Source organism: Crassostrea angulata, chromosome 6, assembly GCF_025612915.1.
Source record: "Crassostrea angulata isolate pt1a10 chromosome 6, ASM2561291v2, whole genome shotgun sequence".
Lineage (NCBI taxonomy): Eukaryota > Metazoa > Mollusca > Bivalvia > Ostreida > Ostreidae > Magallana > Magallana angulata.
In genome coordinates, this window is record NC_069116.1 from 16946010 (window position 1) to 16961173 (window position 15164).

At 31.5% G+C, this 15164-nt stretch overlaps 2 protein-coding genes across 4 annotated transcripts in view; one reads left to right on the forward strand and one right to left on the reverse strand.

Moving 5' to 3' along the window:
* The first annotated feature begins 351 nt into the window (after positions 1 to 351).
* On the forward strand, positions 352 to 6636 carry LOC128189297 (zinc finger MYND domain-containing protein 12-like). The gene is made up of 8 exons (XM_052860847.1): positions 352 to 546; positions 1635 to 1776; positions 2472 to 2643; positions 2957 to 3126; positions 4897 to 5019; positions 5153 to 5273; positions 5710 to 5855; positions 6386 to 6636. Exons 1-8 carry the CDS (start codon positions 440 to 442, stop codon positions 6500 to 6502), a joined length of 1098 nt encoding a protein of 365 aa, XP_052716807.1. The 5' UTR covers positions 352 to 439; the 3' UTR covers positions 6503 to 6636.
* Positions 6637 to 9205: 2569 nt separating this feature from the next.
* LOC128188206 (uncharacterized) overlaps positions 9206 to 15164 on the reverse strand; it is a 52404-nt gene continuing 46445 nt past the window's right edge. For 2 of the 3 annotated variants that reach the window (XM_052859119.1, XM_052859120.1), the window contains exons 32-35: positions 14770 to 14922; positions 14512 to 14610; positions 12155 to 12246; positions 9206 to 11700 (exon numbers count right to left, since the gene is read on the reverse strand). In XM_052859119.1, the coding sequence (XP_052715079.1) occupies positions 11593 to 11700; positions 12155 to 12246; positions 14512 to 14610; positions 14770 to 14922 (452 nt within the window). In that variant the 3' untranslated portion in view covers positions 9206 to 11592. The remainder of the gene's footprint in view (positions 11701 to 12154; positions 12247 to 14511; positions 14611 to 14769; positions 14923 to 15164) is intronic. The other variant, XM_052859121.1, reaches the window with a different exon arrangement.

A 15164-nucleotide genomic window follows, 5' to 3' on the forward strand; every position in this document is an offset into this window, starting at 1 on the left:
GTATAGTTCATAGACAACCTCATTGTGAAATTCTCCAAAAACATAACAGTCATAATTACAACGTGGATATATGAGTGACAGAGTAATGGAGCTCATTGTTTATGTATCATTTCTCTAACATAAATAAAAAAAAAATATGCCCCTTTATGTTTTTAGTATGAATGATTCTTGGTCATGTTCACCAGCTAGATTTTTTGTTGTATAAATCACAATTCTGTTATTTAGTTTGATCAAAACAGACTCCAATGAAGTTATGGATTATTTATTTTTCATAAAGTTGATAAAACATTCCAATTTGATTCAAATTTGCCGCCAAACATTTTTGTAGTAACAACGGAAGTGAATGGGTTAAATTTCTTTAGCAACCACTCAACAATATGGCGGCGAATGGTATATCGAAGAAACGTAGACATTAGAGATAGTAACTTGAAAGCTTAAAATGACACTGAATCCTTTAGCAAACCCAAAAGGGTTGAAACTAGTTTGTGAATTGTGCCAAAAACCAGCATATATACAGTGCACAAAATGTCGAGTCACATATTATTGGTAAGTGTATTTTTAATAAAAATTTCATGTGGTGTATTTGTACGATGTTCGATGTTCATGTTAATTAATAAACAGTTGCATACACAACCTTCTTTTTTATCTGATAATCCTGATACATGCAATTCCAACTATTCTGAATCATTTTTATTCGGGATTTTTTTTTTTGATTTTGTGGTGAAAAACTAAAAAAAACATGGGTAAAGGAAGGGGGTTAAAAGGTTTACAGATGTGCTGAAACTTTCTGTGCATACATTATTTAGGTCTTAACTAAAAAAAAAAACCTTTATTATTCATACGGGTATACAGGCACAGTTAGCAGACGTACGCTCACAGTGTAGTAATTATAGCGTTTGGGATTAATCTGTCCAGTGCAAGTTATTGTGCTGTCACTTTTGGAAGATTTTAAATAAAAATGTACATAATTGTGGAATAATTACAATTGAAATCGATAAAAGGAAAAAATCCAAGATATCTTCATTGACATTTTTCACTCAGAAAAATTCACAGAATCAAAAACATATATCTTACAACATTGACATTTTCTTAAATTGAAAGTCACTCAGCTAGAATATCTCTCACATGATATTTTGGGACAGAGTATAGTCAACTTGTTATAATTATGTGATACATTGGAACCGAGTGGATAATTATATAGGTTATTTATTGCACCCTTTTAGTCAACCTCTATATTATAAGATAAAAAATTCAATATACGCATTACTCATTAAAGGTATTTGAACAAACTTACATTATCACTTTAAAAACTACAGCTGAACACTGCTGAATTATGTGTTTGAAGGCAATTTTAGAAAGTTCAAATAATTATCTTTTATATTCATACAAATTGAGGGAAACATTTAGATTAGGATATGGTTTTGTCTGCATGTCTAGATGTATGACTTTAACACAATCAACCTCCTTTATATGGGAAAAAATACTCAGTTGATCTAATAATACATGTACATGTATATACTTCCTAAATGTCATGATGTAAACACTGGGAGCTTTTTCATCTATTGTAGAATATGTAATAATCTGATAATTGTTTAACGTGTGATTTATATCCAATAATTTTGAATCTTTTTCAGTGGAGTTGAGCATCAAAAAGCTGATTGGATGGGAATACATGAAAAAATATGCCAGAGTTTAATTGCCTTGAGACAGGCAGCTCCATTCCTTCCTTCAGAGGAAGAGAGACAGAAGAGGGAAAAACAACTACTTAGTAAGAAGGTTAGTCATTTGTCTCACAGATGAGACTCTTTCTTTGTCTGTGTTTGGAATACCGGATATGTGCACTGCTAGTTTTTATATTCAGGTTCTTATATTTGCTAGAATAGAATATTATATTCCCTTTTTGTGTTTAACAATTTTGCATTTCCCTCAAATATGTCAGAATGTTAAAAAATACAACAGAATGAGTTTTTAAGGTGGCTCTCTAGACCTTGGAATAGTTTCTCAAATCAGCAGAAAATTACTTGATTATGATTGATAGCATGATATATAAGAAGAATATAAGTCAGTTAGCAGAAAAAATATGCAATTTTGGATAAAAATCATGCGTTTCAAAAATCTAATTCTGTTAATAAATATGAACAATAGCCCAAGGTGGATTCAAGCTCTTGATCAGCTATTACAAGCCAGATACATGTACTTTAACCACTAAACTATGATGTATTCAACCAAATAGATTCATACAAATATTTAATTAAATCGCCTTCTTGTGACGTAGTGTCATAAAAAGTGTAACTCTTGATGCAGTGAGGTCTATGAATAGAAGCCTCTCTTATCTAATTGAAGAATTTTTATTAACATATCATATAGAGCTAGATGCACTGTTATTGTTACAGTTTGAACTAGTGAGAGCTCTATAAATATTCTTGCTGTTGTCTATGAATATCCTATTGAGTGTGTTGTTTGGTCTTTAGGAACACATGATTGTATTGACGAGAACTACTGGACAGAAGTTGCTGTTTGAGGGGCGCCATGAACAGGCAGTGCCAGCTGCCATGCAGTCTTTGAGGTTTGCCATTGATGTACATGGTTTGGCAAGCATTGAGCTGGTACCCTCCTACCTAATCCTTGGAGAAGCCAGCATAGGTATGAATGCAGAGTTGGTATGACTGGTTAACCAACTTGTATTACATTATCCTGATTTTTTCATATCAAAATGTTATCTTAAAAACTATCCGTTGACAAACAAAATAGAACTGGTTCAATTTTTCATGGAATAGGATTTATATATAATTAATACATTCATAATACAACTAATATGCCAGAATATCAGTATTATTGCTCTACTCTACTGCTAACAGTAAACTACTAATTATGTTGCATTAATTAATAAAGTGTTTTGACATAGACCATCCAAATCAGTGTCTCACTTAATGCCATTACATGTATCTCTATTCAGGACTTGGTCGATTGAATCAAGCGGAAGAATATCTAGCACAAGCCCAGTGGACAGTCCTTAAAACACCAGAATGTTCAAATGCAATAAAATCCAAATTGTACAGAAATTTAGGACTATTGTATGCTGCCAAAGGAGAATATGACGAAGCCCTGAGACAGTTGGCTGATGATGTAAGTTGTTAAATCTGTTCTATCATCAATGTGTACATATTTTACACTGGAAAAGAATGTTGCAGGGGAGATCAAATTTATCATAATTTATGTCTAGTCTTTAGTTTCATGCAATATTGCTTTATTCATTTAAGGTGATTTAACCATGCATCGGACATATACCTTGGATCGGACAACTTTGGTTTTAAATATACAAATAAATGTGCATGCGCTCATGTGTTGTTTCGTATATTCCTGAATTAGATCTAATGAACTTTATCATTATTAAGAATTTGTCTGTCACATTGTCAAAGAAATAGCAATATAGGTGTCATAAAATGACGTCAAATATGGCATCATTGAAACTTTAGTTACGAAGATTTTACGCTAAAGCATTATTTGAATGTTGTGCATTTGATTGTGAGTTAGTGAAAATGCACTCTCTGTGTAAAATAATTAAAAAGAAGTAAGTTTTGAAACAAAATATGATTAAAATAAGTCCAAGAAATTTGAACAATAATTGCCAAGGTCATTTTTGCTCTATATGTTCAATTCACCTTGGATCGGACATAAATTAATCATGCATCGGACAGTTTTTATAGTGCATGATTTCTTCTAATAATAAGGAGATTATGTACCCATTCCTTGTGATATACTTTAAATGTGAAGTAAAATAAAAATTGAAAAAATAATTGATACAAACATTTTCCTCAGACCACTTAAAATCCGAGTTTTATAGACACAGCCTATTTAGTCCAAAGTTACTGTAGGAGCTGGCATGATAAAGAACCCCTCATGATGAATATTCCTTTCTTTTTTTTTAAACAGAAACACTAGTCGAAATTCCTATGTGCGGATTTAAGGATTTACATTGAATAAATTTATTTTTCAGAACCTTTATATTTTTGCATTAAAACCAGAAAATGTTATTTTTAATCTCTACTGTATAGCTGTCCGATGCTTGGTAAATATTGTCCGATCCATGGAGAAATAGTTCAAAACATCATAAACTTGCTTTATTTTCTACATTTATAACAATTTCATAATTTTTTCTCCAATAATTCAGCAAGGGGAAAACCTGTAACTTTCAAAACAAGTTTTACTTGTATTTGGACGATATTTGATGCGTGAACAAAGGGAAAAATCCAAAGGTGTCCGACGCATGGTGAAATCACCCTATGTGAAAATCAATCAAAATGCAAAGATTTCATATCCCCGTGATATAAACCAGCAATGAATTTTGTCAAAACATAGCTTAATAATGTTCATTCCCTGATTTAAGATAAAAAAAAACAAATATTCAATTCTGAGGTCAAGTTAATTGGGAAAAAAAGCAACAAGACTTGTTTCCATTAGTACATGTACATTTATTTAAAAGCTGCTTTTTACTGACTCCCTCTCCTATATAGTGGGCTTCATTTTTGTACTAATCAGACCTTAATTTCTTGTAAAATGATGCCCTTGTTCAATTTTAGCCTAAATTTACGACAAATTTAGTCAAAGATTTCTAAGCAACTTTTAATCACAGATTCTTGAAATTTTAACACTCTCCTTGTTAGGCAAGCCATATAGTGGGATTTATTTTTGAACAAATTTGATGTCAACTTCCTGTTGAATTTCAACTTTCATCTATTTATATACTTACATCAGAGCAGGGGTATCACTATAGTGAGCATTGGCTCACAGATATCCTGTTTGACTTATTAGGAACGAATTATACAATGTTTTCAAACTACCAAAGTCTGCTTATAATGATTTATTATTCACTGGTAATGCTTTTTTTTTATGTAGATCTACCATTCCTCTGAAGAATTTGGCACAGGAGACATCAGAACCTCCGGAGGTTACTTTCACATGGCCAATGTTTTCTTTCGTCAAGGACGCATGGATGTTGCAGATTCTTTATACAGTGAAGTATGTTAAATTCATTCCTTTTTATATATTAATTTTGAAATCATCTTTTGCATGGTGTTTTAGTTTTTATGGATTTAAAAAAAAACACATAATTGTGTATGTATTGTCAAATTTCTCTTTCTTTCCCCCAAAGGTCTCAAACATTTGGTACAATCACTTACTAAGAATTGTCCAATTAAGAACTAAAACTCCGGCAACCCAGCAAGGCATTGGACCCTTAATTCCTGAACAGCTAGAGGAGGAAGACTCACTAGGTATTGTAGAATGGTCTTCTTGGCACAAATCTGTCACTATTAATGTGTATGCTACATGTATGTTCATATCTAAAACTTCAAAACTCTGACATACATGTACTAGTAAATGTACTTCAGTTAGTGGTGTAATTATAGATAAAAAGCGAAACCAAGAGTATGATTAATAAATATACATGTAAATCTAAGCTTCGGAATAATAAGCTCAAACAAGAGTTACTCCCCTTGAACACACTTTTTAACTTTAACAAAGTTCATTGACATCAATTTACCCCTGTTCCCCTCTTGGTACATATATTTTATATAATTATATACAATTATGTATACAATTTAACTTTTACTCTAAAAATTACTTATAAATTTATTAGCTTTATGCCTTATGAATAGCTTTAATAAAATAAAATCCAAATATTTCATATCAATTTATTTTTTTTCACAGATGAAGCTCAAGAGGCAGAGGCCATACAGGTGCTAAATGCAATATATGATATGAGGGAACATCAGTCCAACCGAAAACCCCAAGACCTGGCCCTGGTCTGCCATGCACTGGCCATGCTCTACTTTATACTCTATGACATACAAAAGGTATTTGTTAACCAATCAGCTACATGTCTCAACAGTTTTTCAAGGTCAGGGCTTGGTATCCATGTAAAAGGACCCATTTCCAATTTAAAATTGACTGGCCTCCCCCCCCCCCCCAAAAAAAAATCTTATTGAAGAAATTCCTAAAATAGTAGTGTCAAATTTTGTTTAAAAATATAGAAGTTATGATGCAGATTTTGTATTTATGTTGAGTGAGACACCCATATATATGTCAGTAGAAAAATCTGAGTGCTCTGTTAACTGTGGTTTATGATGATGATAACAATTATAACGCATGATTACACCTGTATTATGCAAATGAAAACCAATAAATCTGTATAGAATTTCGTTTTTAATTTTTTAAACTATTTTAAGTAATTTGTTGACAAAATATCCCCAATTGAAAGGGTACAGGACCCTGTATCAAAAAGGTTTTATTATCTGCTAGATTTTAACACTTTCTGCAAACATGTTAGAGGTTAATGTGATTTTGAAATTGAAATAAAATTAGTTTTTTCTTTTTGTTTTTCTAGGCAAAAGAATTTGGTCGTAAGGCAGTTGTTGCAAGTGAAGGAGATCCAAATGACAATTTGTCTCGATCTGTGGTGGAATTTATGAAGATCCTCGAAACTCAGAGGGTTCCCAACTGACTGTGATTTTTCTCTCTGTTTGAACATATATCTTATGAATTTTACATGAACATGTATTTGTTGTACTACCTGTATGATAATTAAATCATAATTTGAACTTGAAAATATATACATATTAAAATGTTCACAATACATGTACCACTTAATTATTTCATCTTAAACTTTACTTAAGTTCTTACTGTTTTACCCAGTTTCCAAGATTTTTATTTTAAGAACAATAATGGTATTGCCTTCACCATAAGTTATTTAAAGAAATACAAGCATATATTTCAGGTTGAAAAAGAGGTCTTAGTATTTCTGTTTAAAACAGATCTTATGCCAATAATCTTAATACCGGTATCCCTGATCTAGATACTAGTATAGCTACAGAGTTTACACAAGTGTAATATTAGAAATGTTTTCCAGTTTTTAAAGCATAAACTGTCCAACACAGTTTATATGAGTGTTAATTTCCAGTTGGAATTTATTCCTTGATTGAAAAAAAGGCCCATGGGCTACATCATTCACCTGAGCAACAACAGCCATATTGATCAAAAAAGCTTTATAGCATCAAATACAAATAAAGCTAGACAACTGAGTAGAGTAAATCATGTTTTAAAAAAATTCACAAAATTTTCTTCAAGTTTTATGTACACATCAAGCTCATTTTGTTGTTTCAGTTTTTGGTAAGATTTTATCTTTATTGATTCCTATAAAAAAAATTTACCCCCTATTGTGGTCCCACCATGCCCCTAGGAATCATGATATGAATAACTTGAATCTATCCTATTTGAGGATGATTCCACACAAGTTTCAGTCTATTTGGCCAAGATGTTTTTGAAATTTTTATAAAATGCCAACAATGACTATATGCAGTAATATGCATTTCTTGACCCAAAAATTAAAGTTTTATAAAGAGCTTTAAAAATACAGTGAAATCATATTGAAAATAGGTGTGTAAAAGATTATCGCCACAGTGACGTCATAATGTAGAATTGATGTCATGAAGATTGTCTTATTTTGATAAATCAATGTTTTGGAGCATAACATGGGTGTTTTTCAACTGGGGATTAAGTATGATGTGTATTATAATTTATGAGCAAAAACATATGTAAAAATTGTACTTGATCAGACCTGCACACTATACTTCCAAATGAAAAAAATAAAGAAAAAATGTTAATATTTTAATTTGTTTGCAAAATTGCTGGAATTAGCTCATTTTGGTGACATTATAGAAAAACAGCTAATGGACAATAATGACCAATTTCAAGATTAAAGTGATTGCCATCCTCTGTATAATGTTTTATGAAGATTTCATTCCTTTTTTTTTATGATACTATTTAAAAATTGGTTAAAATTGGGGGCAGATATTTGACCTCAACAAACAACAGTAGTCCCTTTCAATATAATTCATAATTCTAAATAGATGAAGTTTGAAAAGTTTACAACGACAGACAGCCAAAAAATATTTGAATAAAGAAGCTCACTCCAGCCTTCAGCTTAGGTGAACTAAAAAATCATTTACTCCGCTTATCAATATTGCACTGTGGCACCATTTGATCAAATGAGGCAGCTTCCTACAAACATTTTTCTATTATTCCTTCATAGAACAGAAATGCAACAAATTTCATCAACAGGTACCAGGCCTAAACCTGTCCCAAGGCCTTGAAAATTTAGCTGAGCTTTGCATTCTTCTTGTAAATGTAGGATGAAAAGCGAGTTCCTCCAAATTTTTACGACCTTGGAAATGAAAAAAACAAATAAACAGCCAACTCCATACAACAAAACATCTTTTGAAAACAAGTGAAAAGCTGTCAATGTGACAGCAAACCGGGTTTTCTTTTATGTGAACTGTATCCATAATCCATCTCAACCCGTATCCAGTGAAATGGATAAGGTGAAAGGGTACCCTATATGCAATATTTTGCCAAAAAATGACTAAGTTCAAAAGCTGGTTTTTTTTTCATAAATTATTGGAAATCAAAATCCTAGCAATATGCACACCTCTGATATATGTACAATTGATCTGCAAAAGAACAAATTCCTATCTTGAAAACTGTAGGAGGAGTTATCCGTACAATGAGGGTACCCTATATGCAATTTTTTGCCAAAAAATGACTAAGTTCAAAAGCTGGTATTTTTTTCATAAATAATCAGAAATCAAAATCCTAGCAATATGCACACCTCTGATATATGTACAATTGATCTGCAAAAGAACAAATTCCTATCTTGAAAACTGTAGGAGGAGTTATCCGTACAATGAGGGTACCCTATATGCAATTTTTTGCCAAAAAATGACTAAGTTCAAAAGCTGGTATTTTTTTCATAAATAATCAGAAATCAAAATCCTAGCAATATGCACACCTCTGATATATGTACAATTGATCTGCAAAAGAACAACTTCCTATCTTGAAAACTGTAGGAGGAGTTATCCGTACAATGAGGGTACCCTTTTGGCAGCCGCCCGCCCGCCATTTTCACCATTTTAATAACCAGATTTTTCTGTTGGAAAACCCGGTTAATGATAAATAAGATTCCGCTCTGTAAGGGAACTTTTTGTGATCAGTCTGTCTGATCAATAGTTAGGAGTACATTTTCCCTCTCCTTGGCCCAGTCTGGCTCATACTTCTGTGTCTTTGGGTAAAGGGTGTGCAGTGACCTTGAATCAAGTTCTAGGTCAAGGTCATATCAAACTCCAACAAAATCTTTGTTCAGAACATATATAATTTGTGCTCAAATTAAACCTATAGGATTTCTGTAGGTAAGGGATGAGCAATGAGCTTGTATTAAAGTGCAATGCCTTAAGGTCAAAGAAAATTCCTTCAAAATGCTCATCCCATTGTCCTTTTTATAAGTGTGGCCCTTTTAGATGGTCACCTCTCAACGGTGTCCTGTTATACTGGTCAATAACTAATACTATGGTAAAAAAACGAAGGAAAATGTTTTGAATTTTACAAAATTTATTTATTGAATTCTTAATCCAAATAACTAAATACCACAAAGAAATGGTTTCCTTTTATGACATTCTCAATTCAAACATCAACAAACATTACATTCACTCAGACTGAATTTTTTTTAAACAAGACACTTTATTTATTCATTACACCCTTGCAAAGACAAAGAAATAAGAGAAAAAAAATCTTATTCCAATAGAAGGTACAGTTTTTCATATTTTGCCCTGTTTTAAAGTCATATTCAAAAATAAAAAATCTATAAATAATAGAGTAATTGCGACATCATAAAAAAAGGTGATTTTCCTGCACTTTTTGTAAAACTTAGCAGAAGACATCATTTTCAATAGTTTTTTTTAATAGGAAATTTATGTATTTAGAATGAAATTTCAATTTTACTATGCAATTTCACATTAAAGATATTAATTTTGTTGATGATTTTTTCATCATTTTTACTAGATCTAAGGAATATGACATATTGTTAAATTCATCATTTACTTCTGGAAACAGAATGAAAGTACACAACATGTTTCATGTACCGGTACTTTTTCACATACATGTTTTCAAGAATGTAAAAGCTTGGGAATTTTTCAATTTTAGGGCGTATCTTTAAAGAAACTGTACCTTCTTTTTCAATGGAATAGAAAAAAATATATATAAGTGAAATTGGGTAACAAGATAAAATCCACAATAATGTACTTTTACAGTCTAAAACAAAAAAGTGCCTTAATGTGTTCTCTACAAACTGTATATTCAAACTTTTTTTTCCCCAAGATGCTTTCCCTTTTACAATACCTAAATATGTTTAGCATTTACCTGTAGAACTGTATAATTTTGGGTTGGATAAAAACATATTCACAAATAATTCCATTAGACTAATCAAATGTTTAGAAAAAATAAAAGGTTTTTCAAATATGACAGAAAATTAAATGCCCTGATCTCTTTTTGTAGCACATAAACCCATGCAGTGCTTTTTACATTCTGTAATGTGTCCATTCTCATGCTTCAATACAATACAAGTATCAAAAATAATTTACAGTAAGAATATCATATTTGTTTCTTAATCAATCGAGATATATTTTATCAATTTTAAATCAAATATAAAATCTAAAATGCCTTCCCCAAATCTGATGTATTTATGACTATAATATAAATATTTTTTATTCACATGTCTATAAATAATGTACTCTATAGAGTGCAGAAGGTATATATACATCTATGCATCAAAAAACAATATTTTAACCCGCAAATAGCAAACCTTACACTAACAAGTTGCTAACATATTCTGATGTCATTTCATGCAATGTGCATCTAAAAGTCAAGATCTACTTTTATACTGAAGTAATTTAAATGACAGACCATGGACAATGAGCCGCATGCCACAAATCAACTTGCGGTACATGTCTTATTTTCTTTAATTCTCACAAAATTTTCAAGTCATTCTTAGATATTGAATATATATAATACTTTGCATTAAAACTTGTCAACTTTGTTTGCAACATATGCCTATTTCATGAAAAAGGAAGAATGTTGAAAACTATGACTGTATATAAATAGCAATAAAAAGAAACAATTTCAAATGGTCTTAATCAACTCCATTATGTCTCAGTCTATTGTATTTGCATGTTTTTATTCATTTTTGAAATGCTTTAAAGAGTTAAGAAGAAAAAGTAAATAATGCCAGAAGTATGGACCTACTTTTTGATCAGGAAGTGTTATTTGAGATTGATATAAATGCTATAATTTGATGATTTATAAATCACTGTTCATAAATGTACATAAAAAATTACAACATATATTTAACTGAAATGTACTGTAAATTGAATTGTGACAATGTCCATATCCTCTAATCTCTCTCCATTTTCAATGAACAAGATCTTTCAACAAATATGTTAACGGTTGGCGAGACAAAGGTCTTTTCAAAATGGTGGCTTCTTTGTTCTAGTCTTAACTTTGATTCACAGAAGACAGAGACAAAATTGTTTTGCACTGCAGACATATACTTTACAAAATCTCAATGGAAAACATAATCTCTATGGAAATATCCAAGTACACTCTTGTCATGATGTACGTAGCTCAGATGTTTACGTTTATGGGCTAATCATTTCATCATCCTGGTAAAGGATAGACTTTGAAGAAGTAACTTTGTTCTCCTTCTGACTACTTGAACTCATGCTGAGACAATGATACCGCAATATCTCTTCCTGGTAATGGTTTGTCATATCCATCTTTTCCATTCAACCAATATGTTTTCATGATTCCTTTTCCCTGTAATTAAATATTTGACCAAATTTATCTAGGAATCAATGAATACTCAATGGTCATTATGCCTAAAATCCAGCAATCAAGGGAATTAAATACTGTGCACTCAAGACCATGTCTATAGTCTGTAATTGACAGACAGTTTTAATTACCAGTACATGTAATTCATGAAATAAAACAAAATTAATTAAAAGTCTTAAACTGAATTGTTGGCACTTAAAATTTGTTCAAAGAGAAATACCAATTTCTAGCATCATTTCATTTTGAAAATGTACTATGAGATTGATTATGGTAATCTGTATGTAGACATATTTTCATGGGAAGTAAATCTGGTAAACTGGGCAAATCATTTGACAAACCCTTCATATAGTCCTAACAATATACCAATGATCTATTGTCCATCTTTTGGATTTGATTTATAGACATTGAATACTTTGTAAACCACTGCTGCAGATCATACCTTGACTTCTCTTTCCCCTCTACACTCTAGATGGTAGCCTCCCAACTCTTCCAGTATCTTTGCAGTACTTTCACTCATATGAGCTCTTAGAGCTATTGAAATGTAGTACACAAAAAAAGAACAATTAAAAAGAGCCCAACATTCCTTCCATATCAATGATTTTTCAAGGATTTGCTTCGATTTGCAGGAAATTAATACATGTTCATATTCTAAGATATTCAGTTCTTTAAACAAGATTTTCAAAATTAAGGTGGGTCTCGGGTTTGCTTTTGTCGTCAAATTCTGTACTCAATTTAGACAGCTCTACTGGCTGTTTTGTGCACATTTGTTTATGACGTCATAAAGGAGACATCTCAAGGTTTCCCGCTTCACATTTTCTGACGTCAAATTCTCTTGGTTATAATAAAGTAATCTGATTTAGGTCTATTAAGTGTAAATACTAAAGTAGTAATTCATACCAAGTCTTACTTTTCATGTAAGAATCGTAAGTTGGAAATGCAGATTGGAAGCAATATATCATTACAACGTAGATTATTAGCAAGAATTGGAGCGCTACTTTTTAACTCTATGTGAAATTGTTCATAAAAGCTAAGTAATGACAGTCATGTTGTCTCAAACTTGAGAGAGAGAGAGAGAGAGAGAGAGAGAGAGAGAGAGAGAGAGAGAGAGAGAGAGGTGTCTGTAAAATAGTTTGGGTCGGTAATAATTCTTCAAAAGAAAAAAAAAATAACAAAGCATTAATAGAAAGTATAACGTAACTATTTTGACCGAAAAAAGGGAGGAGCAAAGCCTGGGAATGAAATTTTCTAAATTAGTTGTGAAGATTTTGATAACCAAAATAAAAGTCCATATCTTACAAATATCATCCCTTTTCTAGATTTGATCAGACTATTCGCATATATTTACATTAACATAACATTTGACAAAGAGAATGTGGAAATTGGGAACCTACATAAAAATTTGGTACCACCCTTTCCTCTAAATTTACATTTAAAAAATACTATGCTCTGCATTCTCTGATTTAGAATAAGTGGGCTTTTTTAATTTTTTTTAAAAAAATGTCTTTATAATACAAAATTAAAATTCAGAATTATTGTTTTTTACAGGCCAATGCTAACCGGGGGTACACGGGAGGCCTTATAATTTCGAATTCATAATAAAAATATGGTTTTTTATCCCCGCATTATTTTCATACTCTCCAAAATTGCTTTTTCAGAAATGTTAGCTTCTAGTTTAAACTTAAGAAGTCTAAATTTGATTTTTAAATGACGTTATCACTAAAAAAGTGGAACGGGTTAAAAATAAATGATGTCATACTACTGACAATTTTCAATAAATGATCAAAAATGAAGATAAAATAGCAAAAAATCTAGCAAGAACACATATCATTTATTTTTTTACATAAAATTATTTTAAAGCTGCTTGGTCCGATTTTTTCCGTTATTACAGTATCATTTTTTTTTCTAAACAAATCATTTATCTTAAAAAGTTATGGACTTTCTCCTATTTACACCAGCAGAATCAGTCTCCCTTCAAAGTTAAAAATATTCAAAGTAAATAAAATTATTTCTTTTTGGGCAAACGAAAAAACAAACCAAAATGCATCACGGGAATGTTTAGAAAAGGAAACCGTTTGGTTTCGTCCCCCGAACAATTGGGGTTATTCAACCCGCATGCTATGCATCGATTGTAAAGAAAGCAAACTTCAGAAATACAGTATTAGCGAAAAAAAACGTACACATGTTTATTTGTAATTTGCCTGATCATTTCGACCTTTATTTACAGCGATGTCAAAGTCGTAATACAACCATACCCGTCTCGTCGTCAGGGGTGAATTTTAACATGAGGCGAATTAACGGGGTACCCTTTTATGTCGCTTGTTATGTTAGCAAATTGTGTACGTATTTTTCTTTATTGAAATTTGGCTTAATTGACTGGGAAAACTACTGCAATATCTATTATTATACATATAATTAGCATAACCATCGTTTAAAAGCGTGCATAAAATTTGATATAAAATCGGACCAAGCAGCTTTAAATCACTTTTTCTTTACGCACAGAAACAGTTGATAAATTTATCTAAACTAATTAAAAGTTACTTGCAATTTCTCAAAATAACTCCATCTCCAAAAATGCTCATTTTCCTATGTATTCATTACAAAAGCGTCAAAACAGCACCATCAACAATACCAAGTTCAAGGCGGTATTGCATAAAAACAGCGTAGACAAATTTGATAAATATTTTACATAATGAACTGTAAATCCTACAGAACGACTTGACAAATTTTCAGGGTATGTTTTCTTGTGAGATTTTTTATGGGGTAAACCCACGACCCACCTTAAAAGCATTGACTGACCTACTGAACTGGACTCCATTCTGGATGCAGTGTTCACAGTGTCTCCAAACAGACAATACCTCGGCATTTTCAATCCAACAACTCCCGATACACATGGTCCTACAATACACAGCAATTCAAAACAGTTCAAGCAATATCTATAGATAAATTAATACAAAACAAATGATTTGATTTTCCTATAATATTAAACTTGTGAAAACTTCATTATGCTTAAGATTCTTTACAATTTTACACCACAAAATAATGCAGTAAACGAACCCGAGTGCATTCCACAACGGAGTTGAAGGAATTTCTCTGGCATGTGTCTGATCTTAAATGTCAGCACAGAAGACAGCAGTTCCAGGGACATAGTAGCTATCTCCCCTGCATGGAGATTGCCATTCCTGATGGGCAATCCACTCACAACCATATCTAAGGATGAATAAAATCTAATTGTTATTATCTTATTTAACAGTTCTAATTTGTATTTGAAAAAAAAAACCCTTAGTCTTTATGCATAATGAAGTAGAGCATAATGCTTGATTACCGGTATACGTTTGAGAACTAACAGACGATGGTATTGTACAATTTTACTGTTTTAATGGTAAAGACCTCGTATTACTACATTGTTAGAACTTGTGTCCTAACCATTTGTAAATTGTGTGTTATATATA

Coding starts and splice junctions, on each gene's coding strand:
- LOC128189297 (XM_052860847.1), top strand. CDS start 440: ATGACACTGAATCCTTTAGCAAACCCAAAAGGGTTGAAACTAGTTTGT. Junction 1,777..2,471: donor AACAACTACTTAGTAAGAAG/GTTAGTCATTTG, acceptor TTTGGTCTTTAG/GAACACATGATTGTATTGAC. Junction 5,274..5,709: donor AGAGGAGGAAGACTCACTAG/GTATTGTAGAAT, acceptor TTTTTTTCACAG/ATGAAGCTCAAGAGGCAGAG.